Source organism: Paroedura picta, chromosome 1, assembly GCF_049243985.1.
Source record: "Paroedura picta isolate Pp20150507F chromosome 1, Ppicta_v3.0, whole genome shotgun sequence".
Classification (NCBI taxonomy): domain Eukaryota; kingdom Metazoa; phylum Chordata; class Lepidosauria; order Squamata; family Gekkonidae; genus Paroedura; species Paroedura picta.
Window position 1 is genome coordinate 204,171,401 of NC_135369.1, and position 23,961 is coordinate 204,195,361.

Consider the following 23,961-nt stretch of genomic DNA (forward strand, 5'->3'; position numbering starts at 1 on the left):
GGTCTGCAGTGGAACAGATAAATACCAACACGAGACCAACAGGATCTTCAGAATTTGAGCTGGTTTCAGATCTCCACGCTGACATGAAATGTGCCAGGTGCCCTTGGGCTAATCACCCTCCCAGTTCCACCTACCTCACAAGGTGGTTGTGAAGACAACACAAGAAAGGAAGAAGCGCTTAGGCTGCTCTGAGCTCCTTGGAGAAACAGCATGTCAAAGAGGTAGTGGGTAGCTAGCTCTCCAGGTAAACTGCTTGAGGCAGCTTACAAGCAAGAAAAGAAATGTGAAATAATAAAAAGAATATTAAACAGAAAGAAACTCAAATCAAATGCAATTTCTGCACACATCTCCGGAAAACAAGGCATGCGTCTTCACACTGAAGGAGCAGCTTGTACAGACTATTCGTTCTGCTGCTGTCCTAGCTCTTATGTTCTAAGAAGGAAACGGGATCCACCAAAGACGTTCAGTTTTGCTCTCTTTTTAGTTCAAGCATTAGTTATCTGGAGTAATGTTTCAAATTGAGTTAACCAACTAATTATAGCACAGATAATGCAGGGACCCTGTCACAACCCACTGTGCAAAAACAATGAAGACTCTTGCTGACTGTAGGGGGAGAAGTTAGGGGATTCTCCATTTTGTACCTCATAGTCTAAATACCCACTCTGTCCAAAAATACTGTTTTCAGTAGTGCTTGACAATAAAATTAGTCATACTATCTGCTAACCTCATTGACATCCGATCCAGTTTTGTTCCTTTTTCTAACCTGCAAAACACTAATATGTCCCATGCCCTGACCCAGATACTCCAGACTAGCCTGCTCTCATCAGTTCTCAAAAGCTAAACAGGGTTGGTTAGTATCACGGATGGGAGACCATCAAGGTATACAAGGACCTCTGCAGAGGTAAGCAAAGGCAAACCACTCTGGTTAATCTCTTGCTATGAATCCCCCACCCCTCCTGAATTTTAAGCCAGCTGCAAGATGATAGCACTTTCCATTAGGCATGAGCAGGGAGAAAATATTCAGACCATTTTGAATTTGGGCAGAACCACCTTTCACTGGATCAGATTTGACCAAATCGATTGGGTCTAATATGAAGCAGTCCAAATGTTTCCCTTGTACATGCCTCTACCCGCTTACCTTCCTAAGCAGTAGTGAGTGTCTCCACTGCCTGAGAAAGCGGAGAAGTCGTTTAAAGGGTGCACAAAGCAGCTGATGTTTCACGATCAGCTGTTTGGCGGGCTCTTTAAATGCCTCCCCCCCTGCACCACATTTAAAGGGTGTCAAGCAGTTAATGTTACAAGATCAAGATCAGCTGCTTGGCAGGCCTTTTAAATGCCTACTGCCAGCTTTTTCTGGCAGTGGAGAGCATCAATGCTGCCAAACTAAGCAAAAAACAAAACAAAAAGACCTTCACCCATTGGCAGTAGGAAACAATGGATGAGGGACAGATGAATTTCCTTGGGGAGGGAGTTCTCAAGTTCAGTTGCTGGAAGCAAGGAGGCCCTCTCCTGGGTTCCAACTGGCCACAAACACATTGACCCCTCACTTCAGGTTTGACTAGAGTGTGAAGAGAGAGCTGGAATTGTGAAAAGCACTGGCCATTTCACAAATTTGAGGCACATTCTTCCCATTCTACTCAAGGTACCAACTTCCAGGTAGTAACTGGAGATATCTGGAATTACACCTGATCCCCGGGCCATAGGAATCAGTTCCCCTGGAGAAAACAGAGCTTCTTCAGAAGGTAAGGCTATATAGCAGGGGTAGTCAAACTGCGGCCCTCCAGATGTCCATGGACTACAGGGGCTCATGGAAATTGTAGTCCATGGACATCCGGAGGGCCATAGTTTGACTACCCTTGCTTTATAGTATTAAAGGCTCCAACCCAACTTGGTACCAGTGTGGTGTAGTGGTTAAGAGGGGCAGCTTCTAATCTGGCGAGCTGGGTTTCATTCCCCACTCCTCCACATGAAGCCACCTGGGTGGCCTTGGGCGTGTGACAATTCTGATAATGCTTTTCTCAAGAACAGTCCTGTCAGGGCTCTCTCAGCCCCACCTACCTCGCAGGGTATCTATTGTGGGGAGAGAAAAGGGAAGGCGATTCAGAGGACATTGGGTTCTTAAAGGACTATTACATGTGCAGTGTGTATTATTTTAGGAGTTTTGAAATCCCTCCCAGTGTAATTAAAAAAAAATATTTCAGATATTTCTGCAAACCTGGGGCTTTTTCATATTTGTAGAATATTCTGTCTTGTCTCTTCATGGGTCAATTTTTTAGGTTTTAGTGTCCACAGGGGTGACCCACGATACTCACCTGGAGAGGGTTAAATACTGCATTTTAGTTAGTTTGTTTTTTTTAAGTGTTCAGATTTCTCTGAAATTTGGAGGGTCCCCCAATTTTTTAGGAAAATCTATTCAGTTTCATTGTGGCCTCAATCCATTGATTTAGATATCTGCAGATGGGGGCCATACTTGAGAAACAGATACATAGTTAGGTGGATTATGTTGAGAATTACATATATTGATATCTACACACTGTATCAGTTCACAATGGGATATGTAAGCTTCTGTTGGGAGATAAAACAGCTTCTGAGCACCAAACAAAGAAAGTGCAGCCTTGTTTCAACTGCAGAGATGATTCCTTCCTTAGAGACATTCTGCAGCTTTATGCATGCGTCTAATGAATAAAATTGCTATCATAATGTCAGGCACAGGCTGTTTAAACAAGCAATGTATCCTCTTGCATCAGACTCACAGAATGTTGCACAACTCAAATGCCTCTCAATGTGTCATTTCCTGCTTGGCCCAAGTCCTGACAGGCAGGCATTAAAAAAAGAAACAGCTAAGAGGACATTTAAAGCTGTTGCGTGCATTCCATGAGCCATCAGGCTGACCCCTCCATCTGTCTGTACTGAAGGAAGTTGGGGAGAAAGGCAGATGCAGAAAGAGATGGAGGCCCCGGCTTTGAGAGAGTCTCTGTAATGTTTTAGCTGCTAGTTTCTAAGGGATTTAGCGTAATTTCAGACTCAACTGTTTTGGCTCCTGGCTGCTAATGGACTTTGTTTACCTTTTCAAACAAGGCTGCCTGTGTCCTGTTCACAAAGCAGGGCTGAGCCAAACACCTCCTTTCTTCTGTTTTCAAGTGTCCTTTGTGCTTCTGAACAGCTGTAGTGCAGCAGTTGAAATCTCTCTGGTACTTCTGAAAGTACCACTCCCCCCCCCCCACATTTCTTTGCAGCACATTCTGTTTCAAATGTTTGCCGAACAATTTGCGCTATAGCGTTAGCCCAATATAGCAATTCAATGCTATATTGCCAGCATTCAGTGGCAATTGAACTGCTATAGCACAAAAACTCAGAATGTTTTTTTTTTTAATGAAATAAATTACACTGCAAAAAGAGTGGGGGGGAAAGTGTGATTCAAAATGGGCAGAGCATCCCAGTTACAGATTGTAAGTCCCAGAATAGTACCCAGTGGGGGATGAGATGTCGGACTACTTCATATACCTTTGTGGAGTACCACAGGGGGGTGATACTCTCTGCCACACATTTTAACATCTTTATGTGCCATACATGTTCTCACCAGTATGCAGATGACATCCAGCTCTACCTCCTAATGGACATCTGGCCAGACTCCCCTACAGATACATTTGCCAGTTGTTTGGAAGCAGTGGTTGGACGGCTCAGACAGAGTCGTCTGAAACTCAACCCCTCCAAGTTGGAAGTCCTGTGGTTGGGCAGAAGGGGGTGGGATCAGAAAGTGCATCTCCCCTGCCTGTACAGAATGCAACTAACATCTGCACCTGCTGCTAGGAACCTGGGGGTGATCCTTGATGCCTCCTTGTCAATGGAGGCTCAGATCACAAAAATAGCCCAAATGGCATTTTCCCATCTTCGTCAAGCTCAGCTACTAGCACCCTACCTGTCCTCTGAACAATTGGCCACAGTGATTCATGTAACGATCACTTCCAGATTAGACTTCTCTAAATTGCTCTACGGAGGTCTTTGATCCAGAAACTGCAGCTGGTACAAAATGCAACTGTGAGGTCCACCCTGGAGGGCCCATATCCAGCTAGTGCTATACCACCTGCATTGGTTACTGGTTTGCTTCTGGATCAAGTTCAAGGTTCTGGTTTTAACCTTTATGGCTATACGTGGTCTGTGTCCCACCTGAGGGACTGCTGATCGGCTTATGTCCCCAGCAGGGCTCTCCACTCTGTGGGTATGAATTTACTGGTTGTCCCAGGCCCTCAGGATGTCCACCTGGCCTCAACCAGAGCAAGGGCCCTTTTGGCCTTGGCCCCAACCTGGTGGAATGAACTCCCAATGAGCTGAGAGCATAGGCATTTGGTTGAGGCCAGGGTAGTGACCAGAATTTTGATCTGTGGATCAACCCCTATTTCTCACTTTCAGCAATCAAGTCCCCCGGGTCATCTTACCTAGGGTCCTTGGCTGGGTCCACTGATTAGAACAGCAGGGTTGCATGTAGTTGGGTTTAGATTTTAATTAAGCCACCATCTGTTGCTGTTGTATATGTTGTAGTGCAGGGTTTTATGGAGATTTTATATTATAATTTTAATGCTTATGCTGTGTACCGCCACAAGACTACCAGTCGTGAGTGGCGATAGATAAACAAACAAACAAACAAATAAATAAATAGAGTCCATCCTCCAAAGGCACCTATTTTCTCCAGGGGAACTGATCTTTATTACCTTGAGATCAGTTGCAATTTCCAGATATCTCCAGGCCAGTTCTTCCTTCTTAATGACAAATAAGAATGCGGGCACCTCTGGAACACTGACACAGTGTAGTGGAGGAAGCCACAAAAGCCAACTTACTTTCCGTCACACTGAAGACCCTTTGGCTATGAAGCCACCTGCTGCCAAAGCAACTTAAAAAAAAAAAATCTGCATCTCCCAACCAAATTTCCAATGGCTAATCAGAAGCCCTGCTTAGTGAAAGGTTTCGATGCTGACTTTCAAGGTTTTGATTCTGACTTTCAAAGCCCTAAATGGACCAGACTCTTGTATCTACGGGACCAACTCTTCCCACGGGTTCCCCAACGAGCATTAAAATTGAGTAGTCAAAACCTAATTAGGGTCCCAAAGAAGTAAAACTGGCCTGGTTGAACCCTCTTCCTGATGATATTAGGGCCCTTTGAAACTTTAAACAGTTCCGGAGGGCCCAGAGCTTTTCCATTAGGCCTATGGCTGAGGCCAGGAAATAAGATCAAATAGATGCTGGCCTCCCTACCTGCAAATCCATCCACCCAAAGGAAAGATTTTTGACAGTGTCTGAACCCTGAGCATACAACTTTAATTGAGCGGCAAGTGGTTTTTTTTTTAAGATTTTAAAACTAAACTTATCGAATGTATTTCATGATTGTTTTTGTATACATTTGTGTTGATTGCTTGTGAAGCTTGTTGTTACCCATCCTGAGCTGTCCCGGGAAGGGCAGCTTATAATAAAATAACAACAATATAAAAGCCCCCCTGCCCCCCCATAAAAAGGGGTTCAATATTATATAGGCTGGGACACTTTGATGAAGCTAGGAAGGACTTTGAGAAGGTTTTAGAGCTAAATCCCAACTTTGAAGATGCTTTGGAGAGCTTGAAGCTACTAGGGAAATCAGACAGCTCAAACTGTCTATCCCAAACGAAGATCAGTGAAGATATCACAACTGCTTGGTCATCTTTAACTGTTAATGATTTTTAAATGTTTTATATTATATTGGAGAGTGTATTCTATTATTACGTGAACTGCCCCGAGGCAGCAGGTCCAATAGTGGTGATCTACAAGTATGATGAATGAATGAATGAATGAATGAATGAATGAATGAATGAATGAATGAATGAATGAATGAATGAATGAATGAATGAATGAATGAATGATAGCTGCTGGGCACCAGGAAAAGTATCGGTGAATACCATGGCACCCACAGGAGTAGACTGAATCGCAGCCCTAAGTGTTTACGTGAAACCTCGAAAAAAATCAGGAGTGCTTTCTCAGCCATGGTGGCCAAAACTCCCAGCGAGGTGACCTGGAGGTCAGCCCTTGCGAACACAAAACTCAAATCCGTGGGCGAGTAAGCCTGCCGCTCCCGCTTGCCAATGAAAACGGGGCTGCCTTCGCTCCCTCGGCTCTGCTTGCCAAGGGGAGGTCAAAGGGCCTTGCCTACAAACAAGCCGTACAAATTCAGGATCCGCGGCATGATGTCACGTCTTAAACTGATAAGCTGGCAGCCCGAGCAAGTTGCCGTGCTGGAGGAGATGTGCACCATTTCATGTTTACGCTACTTAGGATGAAGGTTCTAATAAGTCATCGTCCGCGTTCTCTTTAAAGAGGAGTTTTATAACGGAGATGAATCACGACGGCAAAAGATCAAAGTTTAAAAACATCAATGATGCCATGGGGTATTTTTTTTTAATCTTGTAATGAATGATGATCATGTGGTCTTATGAAGTTGGTCCAACTGCCAACGCCAGATGTGTGTATTAAGAAGTTGTTTGTGATGTGACAGGCCCCCTGTTTCAGCCGCCAGAGAGAGAGAGAGACAGAGAGCGAGAGAGAACGCGGAACAGGACACGATACCAGGCTTCAGACATTCCGGTGAAAGAAACACAGGGCCTGGCAGTGAAGGGGAACTCTCTGTTGATACCGAGCTGTTATGAAGAAAAGCCACACGTCTGTCTGTCAGAGTTTCTTGCTTCAGAATTAGCCTCAGCTACCTGGCTTCCTTGAAGTTCTGCCAAGCTAATTTATCACAGCAATTAATTCGTCCAGGAATTTGCAGGAGGAAATGAAATCACAGTGTACTCCTATTATACAGGGAAATCGTTTTTAGAATTTAAAAGGGGAGGGGGAAGACCAAAAACAAAAGCCAAAGATGAAGCCAAAAATTCCCCTTATTTGTTTATCATTTCGGCTATCATGTTTCCTTGTACAAAATGGGATGGGCCTGCCAGAGACACTTGCTGAGGTCTACTACTTCCTCACAAATAGAGTTAGAGGAAAGGGGAAGGCGTCAAAAAGGGTCTCGGGTTTCTGTGGAACTCTATGGGATAGAGATGGTAGAGAAAGCAGTCTTTTTCTCCTTTTCTCACAATACAAGAATTCGAGCACTCAACGAAACTAATGAGCAGTAGGCTTAGGACAGATAAAAGGAAGGACCTCACCCAAAGAGTAATTAACACATGGAATTCATTGCTGCACGTAGTGGTGGTGGCTACAAGCGTTGACAACCTGAGCCGGCTTGCTGGGAGGGCGGTATAAAAATCCAATAAATAAATGCATAAAACTTCAGGAGGGGATTGGATAAACACATGGAGCAAAGGTCCCTCAGTGGCTATTAGACACAAGATATAGGTGGAAGACTGTCTGGAGCAGTGGCTCTGTTTTCTTGATGCTTGGGGGGGGGGGGCAGTGGGAGGGCTTCTGGGGTTCTGTCCCTGCCTGTGGACCTCCTGAGGGCACCTGGGCTTGGCCACTGTGTGAAACAGAGTTTTGAACTGGATAGGTCAAAAGTCTGATCCAACATGGCTTTTATGTTCTCTTATGTTCTCTGATCCAACATGGCTTCTCTTATGTTATGTATGGGACATTCTTGGTGCTTAGGGGGAGCACAGTGGGGAGCTTCTGGAATTCTGTCCCTGCTGATGGACCTCCTGAGGGCACCTGGGCTTGGCCACTGTGTAAAACAGTGTTGGACTGGGTGGGCCATTGGCATGGTCCAACATGACTTCTCTTATGTTCTTATTTCTTTACTCAAGACAGAGCAAACAATATTGAGGCAACATTTAACTGAAACAGCAAACATGATTTCAGGGTTTAGCTTCAGCCAGGTCACTCTTTTGAAAAAGAAAAATGATTTTTTTTTTAATGGGTAAGATAATGGAAAATGATTTTCGGTGATACTGGGGATCCACAAATTCTGGTCTACAACTTTAGGTTCATGAAATGTCGTCAATGTTGCTGACAGGGTAGGAGATCTTCCCTTATGTGGCACCATCCAGCATAGTGCTGTGATTAAGTGTGTGAGAGCTAGTAAGGTAAAGGTAAAGGTATCCCCTGTGCAAGCACCGGGTCATGTCTGACCCTTGGGGTGATGCCCTCTAGCGTTTTCATGGCAGACTCAATACGGGGTGGTTTGCCATTCCCTTCCCCAGTCATTACCGTTTACTCCCCAGCAAGCTGGGTACTCATTTTACCGACCTCGGAAGGATGGAAGGCTGAGTCAACCTTGAGCCGGCTACTGGGATTGAACTCACAGCCTCATGGGCAAGAGCTTTCAGACTGCATGTCTCCTGCCTTACCACTCTGCGCCACAAGAGGCTCTTTTGAGAGCTAGTTCAGTGTAGTAATTGGTTAGACTAGGATCTGGGAGACCCAGGTTCAAACCCCGAGTCTTCCATGGAAACTCACTGGGTAACCATGAGCCAGCCACACAACTCTCACCCCAACCTACCTTGCAGGATTCATGGAAGGATAAAACAGAGGAAAAGAGGACAATGTCAATTGCTTCATGTCCCCGTTAGGTTATGAATGCAGTAAATAATGAAAGAAATAAAAATAATCTAAGCAACACACGATTGCCAAGCCCCTGAAGCCAATCCTTTACAGTCCCCGTCAACAGCTTTGTTCTAGAACAACATTCTCAGGTTGACAGGGGCTCATGGGAACTATAATCCATGGACACCTGGAGAGCCACAGTTAGGACACCCCTTAGCCCAGTCCTCAACTGGTTTTCATTGTTGTTCAAGACATGGGCAGAGTGAATCCTGGTTTGCTCTGAATTCTGACTGGCTCAAAAGGCTCAAAAGACAGTGCAAAAGGCTCAGGGGTATGAAAGAGGGAAAAGATAGAGGATCTCCTGATATCCACACATCAAGCATCTTGTCGTCTCCCATCACAGGAGGGCGGAAAAACCACATGTGAGTGGGACCCTTTCCCCCTTTCTATAACAAAAAGTCCTGCTGTGTGAAGATAAGAAATGTATAACATTACCACCACCACCACCCTTTTTTATACTGTCTAGGTTGTCATACCCAGGTGGGATTTTCAAGGCAGGAGACCATTCAGAAGTGGATTCCTATTGCCTGCCTCCAGGCAGCAACCTTGGACTTCTCTGATGGTCTCCCATACAGATATGACAAAGGGCTGAATCTGTTTAGTTTCTAAGATCTGATGGGTCTGGACTAGCCCAGGCCATGTAGGGCAGGGCAAGAGACATTCAGAGGTCCTTGGCCACTGCCTGCCATTCCGTAGCAACCCTGAAACTCCTTGGTGCTCTCCCATGCAAGCACTAACCACGGCTGACCTAGCTTAGCTTCTGAGATCTGATGACAACAGACTAGCCTTGGCCATCCAGGACAGAGCAAGAGAGATTCAGAGGTGTTTTGCCACTGCCTGCCTCTGCACAGTGACCCTGTATCTCCTTGGTAGTCTCCCATCCAGTTTTAACCAGGACCAGCCCTTCTTAGTTCCTGAGACTTGAGGAGATCAGGTCAGTCTTGGCTATCCAGCTAACTGTTTATACAAGACTACCAATTTCACCCCCATGCATGCACAGAGGTGGGGGATCAGAAGCACGTCTGCTACTCCTACTGTCCTCCCCACCCGTGGTTCTGCACACACAGCATATAAAGCCAACTACCAGGCCAAGCTGTGATCCGGATCCCCAGCCAACAGAGCTCACCTGCCTATAATCTGCCCATAAAGGGGCTCCCTAGTCCTCCTACATGCATGGGGTTTGTTTCTCCTCAATCCCTGCTTGGCCCAAATCACCCCTTAGCAGGCTCTTCCACGTGGAAGTGCTTTCTACTGAAATGCTTGCATCTTGCAGAGGTCTACTGCGTGTTGTGCTCATGTCCGCAGTCCGGTACAAGCGTGTTCACTCTGCAGCATGATCCATTCTCCTCTGCCCTGGCCTTGGACATTTCCGGTCTCAAAGACACATCAGCACAAGGATGCAGACTTCCAAATGGGAAGGACCAAATGGGTTCCAGATGCGGAAACTTGTTAGTGCCGCACCCGGGGGAGGGGACGGACAGTATTTCTTCAACAGAGCTACTCCCTTGCAGAGGCAGGTAAGAGGACAGCCCTTTGCACCCAAAAGTGCCTGATTTTGCTGGGATGAATGGGCAACATGGGAAGCCCATGACGGAAAGAGGAACGCCAAGAACCCATGGAGTCCCCGGTAGTTCTCTCTTGCTAATCGGAGGAACAAGGAGAAGGCAGATTGTCAGCACAGCAGAAGAAATCTCAAACGTTCCAAGAATGCCCCGAGGTACCAGCTCATTTGGCAAACTACTCCACTGTGTAAAGCCGCAACAACTGGATTTACATCCTTCTAGGAAGACTCAAAGGCATCGTCACCATTTATGCATCACGAGACAAGCAAAAAAGCTAAGATATTCCCATCAGACCGACTTAACACTTTTATTAATGTGGTTATTCTCTCAAAGGTCCTTAATCTGCAAATGTTGTTTAATCGCAGGCATTCTCCATTGATGGCAATCAGTTTCTAATTAAGGCGTCTGTGGAGGAACCGAGGACTGTCTCATCGGAGAATACCTGCCGTAGTTGAGCATTGATTAACAGTTAAGTCTGCCTGCGAGACACAGACAGACAGATAAACCGAGATGGATTAGCCAGGTCTGAGAGTACGCTTAAAAAAAAAAAGTGCTATCTATAGCAGTGACTGGAACATGACCCAACACAACTGTTGTTAACAAAGCAGGCATTGTAAATAGATCCCTGATAATTAGGGAGTTTGCCTGAGCGATGACCATCCCACTGGGGAAAAAGAATCTGTGGGTCTGCCATGGGCAACAGGCTGCCTGGGGTGTGGCATAAACGAGTCACAGAAGGAAGCAGGAAGAGAATAGTGATCAGGACAGCAAACCAGGTCTGATCTCACCAGGGTACACCCAGCAGAGAGCCACTCAGCTTTACAAGGACTCTTTTGTCTGGGGCAGCACTCAGGAGACAGAAAAGTCAGGAAGAGAAGCCAGAACGGTCTCTCTTGGCCATAAGAACATAAGAAAAGCCCTGATGAATCAGACCAGTGGTCCATCTAGTCCAGTGAGTCATAGAATCATAGAGTTGGAAGGGATCTCCTGGGTCATCTAGTCTAACCCCCTGCACAATGTAGGACACTCACAACTCTTATCGCCCATCCACTGTCACCTGCCACCCCCGTAAGCCTTCACAGAATCAGCCTCTCCGTCAGATGGCTCTCCAGCCTCTGTTTAAAAATTTCCAAAGATGGAAACCTGTTCCACTGAGAAACCACTCTGTCAGGAACTTCTTCCGGATGTTTAGGCAGAATTTCTGTTGAATTAATTTCATCCCATTTGTTTTGGTCTGTCCCTCCGGGGCAAGAGAAAACAATTCTGCTCCATCCTCTATATAGCACCTTTTTAAATACTTGATGGTTATCAGATCCCCTCTCAGTCGTCTCCTCTCCAGGCTAAACAGACCAAGCTCCCCCAATCTTTCCTCGTATGTCTTGAAGGTGGAGGCCTTCATTTGAACATCGGAAGAGCCCTGCTGGGTGAGGCCAGTAGTCATTCTAGCATCCTATCTCACACAACTTGATAATTACAGAAGCCTGAGGGATGAATGTAGACTAAACTGCAAATGAAACTTTTCATGTAGTTTGGAAAGCTCTTCGCCTTTGACAAGTTTTGACCGTGCTACATTTCAAGGTCCGATTCTGATTATCCTGTTAAGCCAGCAGTTCTCAACTATATGTCAGGACACAAAAGTGGTGCAAATGGTGAACAAGAAAGCCAGGAGGGACCTTGGAGAGAAGGTGCAATGGCAACTTTGGATTTGCCTCTGCATAATGTCCAAAATTCCCTGACTTGAATGGCCCAGACTAGCCCCCTCCTGGCAGATCCCAGAAGCTAAGCAGGAGCAACCAAGAAAGTCAAAGGTTGATAAGCAGAGGCAGGCAATGGTAAATCACCTCTGAATGCCCTCTTGCCTTGAACACCCTACAGGGTGACAACAACAAAAAAGTCCAATATGGCCATGTTGCTCAATACTGGGATCTATTTATAAACATAAAGAGCGGAAAATAGAATTCAAATGCCATCCGTGCAAGCTGGCGTGACTTCCCTCTTTTGTTTGGGGAGGGAGAGGCAAGCCCGGAGTTACTTTGCAAGTTCAGCCCTGAAAAATCAAGAAAGTTTAGAAGTGGGTTCAGTTATGAAAACTCTGAGGACTGCTGGCTTCAGTGGGCCTTCCAAGTGGGCCGACCATGGGATTCCATGCAGACGTGTCTCTAAAACCAAGACCTTCCCCCAGGACTGAAAAATCTCCTTCTAATTTTGGGTGGAAAGATAAAGGCTGCTTCCCCACAATATCAGGGAAAGCGGACTAGCAAAAACTTTAGAAAACACATTCTCTAGGCGTGGGAAGGACATCAATTACATGTTGCTGACATCTCTGTGCTTCTACAGTAAATCATGGTGCTTACTCCCGAGGGCTCTGTGGTGGTTCTGCTGTCGAAAAAGAGTCTGTGCTAAGAAAGTCCAACGTTGTCTGTGACATGATTAAGCAGCAGTTTTATAGAGCAAGAAAACCAATTGCCTGATGTTCCACAAATATGCCTCCCCTCCCCACAAGGGAAAACAAAAAAGCCCTGAGGAGCAAATGAAAATGTTCCAGAATCACACCTGATTCTGTCAGAAGGTGGGAGTTAGACCCGCAAACAAACAAGCGCTGAGCCACTGCTAATTCCTTGTGCAGAAGAGGTCACAGTGACCTCTTTGTGTTCCCTTTAAAACAAACAAACAAACAAACAAACAAGGCCCATCACGTTGCAACCAGATTCCAAAGTAACAAAATCGCAAACACTACTCCCCCAACGCCCCCGGTTTGGTTTACTTGGTTCTAGTGAGATTGGGGTCAGTGTGTGTGTGTGTGTAAACAGCAGCAAGAAAAATCTCCTTGTGTGTGTTGTAACAGTTTTGTGTTACAATGCAATCCCGGTAACTAATATATATATATATTTTGGACTTTGGGAGGGGGCGCTCAAATGGCGCTGGAAGGTCATTGTGGAGTTTTCACCACCTCTCAATAATTGATGAGTTAAGCAAACAGCAGGAAATTTCCGCTTTGTGTCCATTGGCTACCTCACGTGGTAGCAACGTTTGGGGCAGACAGGAGTGGAGTGGGCCAAAGACTCCCATGAGGAATTTGAAGAACATTGGGGGTATTTCTCACAATATTTAGCCAGATAGGTATATATGTATTAACTAAATATGTATTAATATTTATCCAGATAGGTATAGGTATTAACAAATATGTTAGTAGGGTGAACTGACTTAATATGGAACTGTAATCTTTTGTTCTTTCTTATTTCTATTATTCTCTCTTTTAAATAAAATGAAGGCTGGAGTTATCCAGCAATTCTAATACAGCCTGAGTGTGATAGATCGAGATGGGTAGCGATGTTAGTGTATCTGTAGCCATAGAAAAGAGCCTCTTGTGACGCAGAGTAGTAAGGCAGCAGACATGCAGTCTGCAAGCTCTGCCCATGAGGCTGGGAGTTCAATCCTAGCAGCCGGCTCAAGGTTGACTCAGCCTTCCATCCTTCCGAGGTCGGTAAAATGAGTACCCAGCTTGCTGAGGGGTAAACGGTAATGACTGGGGAAGGCACTGGCAAACCACCCCGTATTGAGTCTGCCATGAAAACACTAGAGGGCGTCACCCCAAGGGTCAGACATGACCCGGTGCTTGCACAGGGGATATCTGTACCTTTACCTTTTTAGCCATAGAAAAGAGCAAAAGTCCAGCAGCACCTTAAAGACTAACACAATTTGTGGCAGGGGAGCTGCTTTCATGAGTATCTGCTCATTTCACTCATGCAAGTTTATACCCCGCCACAAATTTTATTAAGTCTTTAAGATGGTGGAATGCTCTGCCTAGTGAAATCAAGCCCCTGCAAGATCTTAAGGAGTTCCGCAGAGCCTGTAAAATGGTGTTGTTCCACCAGGTCTAGAAAGAACATCAAAATTCTCCCTGCCTTAATCCATCTAGATCAGGGGTAGTCAAACTGCGGCCCTCCAGATGTCCATGGACTACAATTCCCATAAGCCCCTGCCAGCAAATGTTGGCAGGGACTTCTGGGAATTGTAGTCCATGGACATCTGGAGGGCCGCAGTTTGACTACCCCTGATCTAGATAAACAATATTCATATTGTTTCTATCCTCCCCTCCTCAAGAAAGGAAGGGCATCAGACAATCTGCCTATACTTTGTTGTATTTTTTTTAGGAGGCTGCATTTTAATAACTAAAAACTTAGATTTTTATTGACAGTAGAATTTAATGTGGAATGTTTTGATGTTGTTACCTGTCCTGAGCTTTCAAGGAAGGGCGGGTTAAAAATACGTAACTTCCTAACAAACAAAAACAAATAATTTGTTACATTTCCAATTTTTATGCCATCCTTCCCTGAGAGCTCAGGGCAGCTCACAGAGCAACCAATACAATCAAAGGTGAAAACGATTAAGTGCTAAAATCCGCATTTTATTAAAACCCAGGAGTTCACCAAAGGCTTCTTCTTCACATTTGGGGCAGTTCCTTGGGTAGTAATGCTGAAGTGTGAATGCTGCCCTTAAGGAGTAACGGGACTCTTAATCCCAAGCAATTCACACCTCATTAATGAGGTGCAAAGCAAAACAGGGCCTTCCTGTCCTCACAAAGTTCTACAAAGCTTTGAGAAGCTTGGCCAACATTTCTGGCCCTCCTTGATTACAAGAATCCCATTGTTCTGTCCTGACCTGGATGGCAGGCCACCAAGGAAATCCAGGGTTGTTACACAGAGGCAGGCAATGGCAAACCACCTCTGAACATCTGTTGCCCTGTCCTGTGTCCATTCCGCACATGTTGGATAACGCACTTTAGAAGTAGATTGTCCTGCTCCACACAGGAAAATCTAGCTGCAAAAGTACATTGGAAGTGCATTATCCAGAATGTGTGTGGAATGGGCCCTGGCTCAGGCTCAGGCTAGCCCAGTCTCATCAGAGCATAGAAGCTAAGCAGGGTTGGCCAAAGTCAACACTTAGAAAGGAGACCAAGAGGCCAGGGTTGCTACGCAGAGGCAGGCAATGGTAATCCACCTCTGTTGGTCTCTTGCTATGAACACTGCACTGGGACGCCATAGGTTGGTCACAACTTGATGGCATTTCTCACCACATCATACAAAGGGCCTTGTCAAGTCACAGTTATAACTCTAGGCACAGTTACTCTCTAGGAACAGCCTAATTCTGTATAAGACGGCACTATCAGACAGGTCCACAAAAAGCTGTCAAGGAACTTTGAAGTTTTGATGTGGGCTGATCTAAGAGCTCTCTTCACTTGTGAGCCTCGTACCACAGATCATAGGGAATGCCTCTGCATGACTGTCCATTATATGAAACAATAACCCAGCCACTTGAGTGTGCGTATGTGTTAAGTGCCATCAAGTCACTTATGACTTATGGCAGTCCTATTTATTTATTGTATTTTTATTTATTTATAATTGGATTTCTATATCATCCCTTTCCAGTTTACTGACTCGGGGCGGTTCACAACACACAACTATAATTATAAATAACAATAAAAACAATTAATGCACTATCCGAATGAGCTGTGAGTCTTCGTTTCTGCCTCTCCATCTTCCCTCGGATGGTGGGTGACTTTAGAGAGGGCCCATACAATGGTATTGCTTTCTGTCATTCACTAACCCTAACCAAAAGCCTGGCAGAAGAACTCCGTTTTGCAGGCCCTCCAAAACTGAGGAAGTTCCTTTAAGGCCTTCAGCTCTTCCGGAAGCTCTTTCAACCAGGTAGGGGCCCAGACCAAAAAGGCTCTGGCCCTGGTTGAGGTCAGACATACGTCTCTATAGCACTGGGGATCGCCAGCTGGTTTGTATCGGCAGAGGGAAGCACTCTACTGGGGGCAGAGTCAGATAAGCAGTTCTTCAGAACCCCCACAATGTCCCAGCATTAGCAGCCTTGCTCAGGTCTTGCAAACTGGGAGCTTAGTCCACTTAATCAGATTTTAATCACACAACGGGGGGGGGGACACAAAATTAGGGATTGGGGGCTCCTGTCTGGGTCATTATTGTTCTGAGCTACATGGGCTTTTGTGGATAGCTGCCCCAGATAAACAGGGTCCCCAGCCATAACCAAACTGCTCAAGTATTACATGAACTAGGACCTAGTGAATCAGCAGGGGTTACCAAGTCCCCTTAATTTATTGAGAACCTTTTCTAAACCCTACTACTGGAACAACCTGACTCACTCAGCAAGAGGCCTCGTTGTGTTGGGTCAAGGTACAGGTGAGAATCAGGCTCAGGTATTTGGGGAAGACATCGGATCAGACATCTGTACATGCTTTACTGCCACAGATCAATAGCACCAGACTCTAGATCAGGGGTAGTCAAACTGCAGCCCTCCAGATGTCCATGGACTACAATCCCCAGGAGCCCCTGCCAGCATTCGCTGGCAGGGGCTCCTGGGAATTGTAGTCCATGGACATCTGGAGGGCCGCAGTTTGACTACCCCTGCTCTAGATTGCAAACAGAGAACAGAATACTCACTCCTTGGCTCCCGTGGTCCATCCACTGTCACCTTGATAGCTCTGTGATATGTAGCGACTTGGGGGGGATTTGTAAGGACGGTTATCGTCAGAGTAAAGCTCTTCCCTATAAGGGAGGGTGAAAAGAAGAGGAAAGGCTATGAGAACACAGTTGCACATTTTCGTAAGAAAGAAAGAACTGCAATCCCTCCTGCTCCTCAAAGTCAAAGCTTTAAGCCCAAATGGAACACAGGCACATGTGTATTTGCTTCTGCTTCATTCTAATGCTTGGAAACTGGCCAGTGAATTGCAAATTTAACATTTCTGGTTATATTATGACAGAATGACAGGGAAATAGGAAGCGGTGCCACAGAGACACTGTCTCTGAACATGAGAATCATACAGAGCTGGAAGAGACCACAAAGGGCTATCCAGTCCAGCCCGCCCACCTTCTCTGGAACATAAAAATCACACTCTCTTGATAGGTGCTCATCCAGTCTCCTTAAAACTTCCAACGAAAAAGGCTTCATCACCCTCCGAGGCAGCATATTCCATTTTCAGCCAGCCTTCTCCATCAGAACTGTGCTTTCTAATATTTCAAGGGAACCTCCTTTCCTGTCATTTGAATCCACTGCTCCTGGGCCTTGTCTCTAAAGCTGTTGTAAACAGGTCGGCCCCCTCTTCAACATGTCTACCTTCCAGCGCTTAAAGTGTTGGACGGGGACCTGGGAATTCTCCGCTCTGTCTTGGAGGCTTGCTGGGTGACCTGGAGCCAGTCACATGCTCTCAGCCTAACCTATCCCACAGGGCTGTTCTGGGGATTAAATAGAGGAAACAAATGGGATGTAAGATGCTTTGGGTCCCCACTGGGGAGGAAGATGTGATATAAATGAGTTTGTTTGTTTGTACCAGTGGTGGGCAAACTGTGGCCCTCCAGATGTCCATGGACTACAATTCCCATGAGCCCCTGCCAGCAAATGCTGGCAGGGGCTCATGGGAATTGTAGTCCATGGACATCTGGAGGGCCACAGTTTGTCCACCACTGGCATAGACAGACAGATAGACAGATTGATAGATTTTTAGGCTGCCCCCTCTGACGGCAGCCTCGGGACAGTGACATCAGATAAAGTCATATACAAAACACTTAAAATTATCCAAAATTTATCAGGTTGTATCCCCAGCATTCAGCTGGAATGGGGAAAGATGTTTTGAAGTCATCGAGTGCTAGCACTGGCCGCCTGGCAGAAGAGCACCATTTTGCAGGCAGACTTTTGACAGCTCCTGATTCCCATCCCCCCCTCCATCTCACATGGGTCAAATTCTAGACCAGAGGTGCCCAAAATGTGGCTCTCCAGATGTCCATGGACTAAAATAACCATACGCCTTGGGACTCATGGTAATTGTAGTGCACAGACATCTGGAGCTCCTGGGCTCACGGTTAGTCCATGGAGATCTGCAGAACCAGTTTGGCCACCCTGTTCCAGACTGTAAACTTCTCAGACTGTAAATCTTCTTTCCTGATGGGTGAATGATGCTCTAAGGCTAATATTATGTAAGCAGCAAAGGCGACCTTACATCTTTGTGGTGCAAGCCAAGTGGAAATAACCAGCATGGTGTAGCATTTGGAGTGTCTGCTCTGGAGGACGCAGCCTTCAAATACCCCCTTTGCTGGGTGACCCTGGGCCCATTGCCCTCTCTCTCTCTCTCTCTCTCTCTCTGCTCAGCCTAACCTACATTACAACATGGTTACTGTGAAACAAAATGAAGGATGAAAGAACAAGGTTGTAAGCTGCTTTGGGTCTCCACTGGAGAGAAAAGCAGAATATAAAATAAATAAATAACTGCTGCCTTATATTCCACAAGGAGGTTCAGCTCTACACGTGGGATGTCCCACCTTCCCTTCTCTTCTCATAAGGTTCACTTTAAGAGGAAGAAGCAACATCTGGATTTTTTAGACCAATCAACTTCAGCAGAGGAGCTCTCTTCTTCCAACACAGGAGCTAACCTGCACTAGTCACTTGTGTGCGTGTGAAATGCCATCAAGTTACTTTCAAATGACAGCAACCCGACGAACCAATAATCTCTAAACTGCCCTATCACTAAAAGCGGCGTTCAAGTCTTGCAAACTGAGGGCCACGGATTCCTTGATTGAGTCAACCCAGCTCATGGTGGATCTTTCTCTCGTCCTGCTGCCTTGAACTATTCCTAGCATTATTATCTTTTTCCAGTGACTCTTGTCTTCTCAGAACGAGCACTGGCCATCTGCCCCTTCCCCCCCAAAAAACCCTTAAACTGAGCCTGGAACACGGGACCCTATTTCCTGTCAGCTCGCAAGTTCCCAGAAGAACTGGCAATCCCTCTCTCTGAACAGAAAAGCCAAATTCCACTCAGTTATTCATACCAGCGAAAAACTGTTCGCTTGAGCAAAAGCCCTGTCAGTAAAGCTGCGCAACCGAAAGGAATTTGCACTTTTCCTATTTTACCTCGTGTCGTTTGGGTATTTAAATTTGTTTGACTCTACCACAATGAGACAGGGAAAGAATAATATATAGCTCTGGGGAACCGTTTACTGGGGAGCCGGTGTCTCTGGATTTTAATACACCCATGGTAACAAGATGATATCATCGTTACCGGAAAAGACGAGAGAGGGGTTTTTTTGTGTTTTTTTTTTTTTTGTACGTGTGTTTTTAAATTCACTTAGCCACGTTCCGTCTACGAAGGCCTTAAAAATACCTATTCGCTATGTCAAGTTGCTTTGCGGGCATAAAATAAGTTCCAACTTAAAAAAAAAATAATAAATCTAAAAGTCAGCACATAAAAAGCCTCCACGTTTCGTACGCATGGCCTGTTAAGCCTGCGACTGTTACAGAGCTGAGAGACGTGAACGGTTGAGAGAGGAGAGAGCTGTGAAGAATGCGTCCTTCTGTTCCGCACAGTCACTGACAGTTCTAATCGCTTAGATATGCGCCCGTTAGTCATCTCAGATAGTCCCAACTGCAAACCGTTTCAAGACAGGAAGAGGTGGGCGGGCGGCAGTGAGTCAATAAAGCAGGCCACAGTCTTGGGCCTTGGGCCTCAGCGAAGCTCTTTCTTTACTAGAATCTTTTCTTTTTTAAAATAATAATTAAATCCCTCTTGCTCTTTAACCGGCGACTCTTTTCCCTCAGCCGCCCCCCCCCCCCAGCGAGCTCTTGTGAGCTTTAAATCAAACCCCCCAAATCTTAAACAATATGTACCGGCATAAAACTTAATACAGCCCTTTCAAAGGGTAATACGGAACAGGTTAGAGACATCTAATAGGGAACAGGTCCCGAGCTGTCAAATCTCGTAACCGGCCTTTCTTTTCAATCCCAGCTCTCTCCGAACCCGCTTTAAAGCCGCACATCATTCATTATCGGGGCGTGTGGCTTCAGACCATCTTGGATATATATTTTTCAAAAGCGAGAGGCTGTGGGAGTGAACCTTTCGAGGGAACCTGGCTGTCCCACGGTCAGAAGGTGTGCTTTATGCACAGGCTGAATTCCACAACTGGGCTCCCTGCACAGGGCTTAGCATTTACAATTAAACCCATGATTTTAAACATGGCATACTGAGAAACAGTGGAAATGTCCCCTGCTCCCCCCCCCCCCGTTGTGTTATTTCAGTAGGGAGGCAGACAGAAAGAAGACAGCTGGTACAGACTCCTCTGATAAATATGAGGCTGGAGGCAGAACTGTTTTGATTTTCATCTTTACTGCTCAGTGGTTTTAATTAACAAGCCTTGGGTATGGGGAGCCTTATTCCTGACCGCTGTTCTGGGATGCCGCGGAGATTGTTTATGATTATTTATGAATTTGGTCAAGTGTTATAGCTGTGTAACTTTCACATGTCACTTTGCGCTCTCCTACTACAGAAAACATAACAAGAGAGAAACAAAAGCTCTATGGTAGAAGCCATTTTTACCATAGAGTTTTTTGTCCGAGTACCAGAGTGTCCCATATTGTTGGTGACATGATAAAGTCACTTCTGGTGCACAACAGAAATGATGCTACTGACACCATCACTGCCATGCCTGGCAAGTCTTCCCATGGCTGGTAAGTCCCCCCACTGGCCAATGGCAGAGCTGGACGGCAGGAGCTTGGAAGCCTTATCCCACCAATACATAGAACTTCTAATAGCAAGGATGCTCCTTCTGAATTTGCAGAGCTAAATAAGATAAACTCTGGTCAGACTGTAGACAAGAGCTGCAGGGGGAAAGTACTTTTAAGAGGCATGTGTCTTAATAACAGCTCCAAAGGGGCCTTCATTAATCCACTTACTTGTGAAACAGCCCATTTGACTGCACCAGCAATATCTACAATTAGTCATCTCGTCCTAATCCTATTTATTCAATGCAAGGCGACTACATAAAGAGTGTGATCAGTTTAATACATTATTGCCTGTGCCTGAATAGAACTTAATCCACGTATTGTGAGCACAAATCGACTGGTGACATTTGAGCCCCCAACACACAAGAGGCAGCAGTGTCCAGGTGCTGCTGGGAATGGCCATGGGCACCTGCTGGCAAGAGCAAGTCACTTTAGAACTACCAATTACTGATTTATTTGATGATACAATCCCGCACTAGCATACGATCCCTCAAGTCCTGTGCGTGTGCACAGCTGCATGAGAGACGGCAGCCCTCAACCACAATCCAAATTTGTCTTGTGCACTTAAGAAGAGTTGGTTTTTATACCCTACTTTTCACTACGTGAAGGAGCCTCAAAGCAGTTTACGATTGCCTTCCCTCCCTCTGCCCACAGCTCTAACAGGACTGTGACTAGCCCAAGGTCAACCAGCTGGCTGCATGTGGAGGAGGAGCAAGGAATCAAACCCGGCTTGCCAGATCAGAAGCCACCTCTCTTAACCACTAAAAGCTAGCTTCAGATGGGCACCTAGACTACCTATCTAGGATTCTATGATTCTATGATTCTATGATCAGCACTAAACATCGTCATTTTAAATTTAAGTAGCTAAACAATGCATGATATCCAAGGTATGTTATCCCACCCAGGAATGCATAGCAGAGAAGACTGTAGGCACGGATAACACTGTCAAGTTACAACAAATGCAGACTTGACCCTTTACAACAGGGGTAGTCAAACTGCGGCCCTCCAGATGTCCATGGACTACAATTCCCAGGAGGCCCTGCCAGCAAATGCTGGCAGGGGCTCCTGGGAATTGTAGTCCATGGACATCTGGAGGGCCGCAGTTTGACTACCCCTGCTTTACAATATGCATTTGGATTAGGGTTACAAACTGAAGAAGCACAATGAGATGTCCCTGTTCCCTTCTGAAGTTGATGATGATGTTCTTATATCTAACAGTGAAAGGTGGGCCCATCTGCAGATACTTAATTCCACAAATTGGGCCCATTTACAAAGAAGGAAGATGTTTCTATTGTGGGACACAATAATAATAGTATAGTATATAATAAAAATAAATGGCAAACTTGCAAAAACCTCATTTTTTTAGAACACTACAGCCAACCAAGGCAGACCAAAGACTTGAAGAACCTCCTGCAGTTTTGATCTGCTTGTAGGCAAAGATCACGCAACAAAAACCAAACAGAGAAGAACAGCCAGGGCTCCTTTTAATATGATATAATGGGATTCCATCCCAATGGATCGGTAATAAACTTGAGACGGAAAAGTGGATCTGGCCAATGATCCTGGCACAGGCAAATGGCAAATAACAAATAAAACAAGCAACCAATGTGAAGAAAACATAGCAGGAAATTCTGGCACCATCACCTTTGTATTTTTTTATGCCACCCTTCCAGTGGGTTGGCTCCAACAAGGCCTCAAGCAGAACACATTGGCATCCTTGAACAATTCCTGGAGAATCTCTCTCTCTCTCGGTGGGTGGGTGGGTGGATGGATAGATGGACGGACAGACAGACAGATAGATGATGGATGGATAAATGTGACAAGTTAAATGTACCTCAGTATTAATGAATCTCATGCAGCAGTTTTCCAACTGTATGTATGGTATTCTGGGCTGCGTTCCTAAAAAATAAACTTTCCTGGGTCTAAGTTCCAGTGAATAGTTTCTAAACAGACAAGATAAGGATTGCTCTCTATTATCATGGAAAATGTTGTTTTCTGTCCCTTCTGGAGGCATGGAGGGTATCTAAAAGATAAAGCACACAGTCCCCTCTAGTAGATATCTCTCAGACATATCTGAGGAGAGGCACTTTGATTCTTAAAAGGATATACTTCAAAAATCTTCTTGGTCTCTAGAGGTGCTAAAGGTAAAGGTATCCCCTGTGCAAGCACCGGGTTATGTCTGACCCTTGGGGTGACGCCCTCCAGCGTTTTCATGGCAGACTCAATACGGGGTGGTTTGCCAGTGCCTTCCCCAGTCATTACCGTTTACCCCCCAGCAAGCTGGGTACTCATTTTACCGACCTCAGAAGGATGGAAGGCTGAGTCAACCTTGAGCCGGCTGCTGGGATTGAACTCCCAGCCTCATGCGCAAAGCTTTCAGACGGCTGCCTTACCACAAGAGGCACATCTAGAGGTGCTACTGGACTCCAATTTAGCTGTTCTACTGTGGAGCAACACAGCTACTCTCTAAAAAATCCTACCGAAGTTAAGCACTTTTAAGCTCGATCTTATGCATTTATTTAAATATTTATTCCCCACCTTTTATTGTGGCTCAAGACAGCACCGCTGACTTCGGTGGCAGAGTTAAACACACTTTTCACACTAATGCGTGTTTCACACTAACGGCTGCCGGGCGGTCAGACCCCTTTCCCCTCTGCTGAGTCCCACACGTGCTCTTTTTACTAGTTTCTCTGTGACCTTAAAATTTACTTCTGGTAGCTAATTACTCATTTTTAGTGCTTGTTTTTTTTATGAACCTCACCAGGTCAGGAGTCATCTGGCATTACGGCTTTCGGGCGTCCCCAAACTGTGCATTCTTCGTCATTAACACATCTGAGTGGAGCTGACGTTCTAACAGGCAGAACTGACATGTGTTGTGGAGAGAAATTACCCTGGAAGCACACACGGCACGCTCCAGACGGTACAGATTTTGCAGCCAGATGCTGTTGTAATTAATTTAAGGGCCCAGCATCCTGATTTCAAATATTTGCACTGATGATATATCCGCCCACAACCCCAAGGTTACAAAACCTCCTTTGCTGCTGCAGCAGCTTCTAGCACTTAACTGGTGGCAGGGCAAAAACTTTGTCTACAAAGCAATTAATGAGGTCCATTAAACCAAAAAATTAAGGGCATGTCCAAGCTACACAATTATCTGGGATTCGGACTACTGTAACTCCCTTCAAAGAATACCAGGAACTGTAGCTTGATAAAGGGGGCTCTCTGCCCCCACCAGAGCTACAGATCCCTGGGTGATCCCTTCCCT

At 45.6% G+C, this 23,961-nt stretch overlaps 1 protein-coding gene across 8 annotated transcripts in view; it reads right to left on the reverse strand.

The window, feature by feature from the left end:
• The window catches only part of RUNX2 (RUNX family transcription factor 2), a 317,078-nt gene that overhangs the window by 169,056 nt on the left and 124,061 nt on the right, over positions 1–23,961 (reverse strand). For all 8 annotated transcript variants that reach the window (XM_077317537.1, XM_077317552.1, XM_077317570.1 and 5 more), the window contains one exon: positions 16,592–16,696. In XM_077317537.1, coding sequence (XP_077173652.1) covers positions 16,592–16,696 — 105 coding nt within the window. The remainder of the gene's footprint in view (positions 1–16,591; positions 16,697–23,961) is intronic.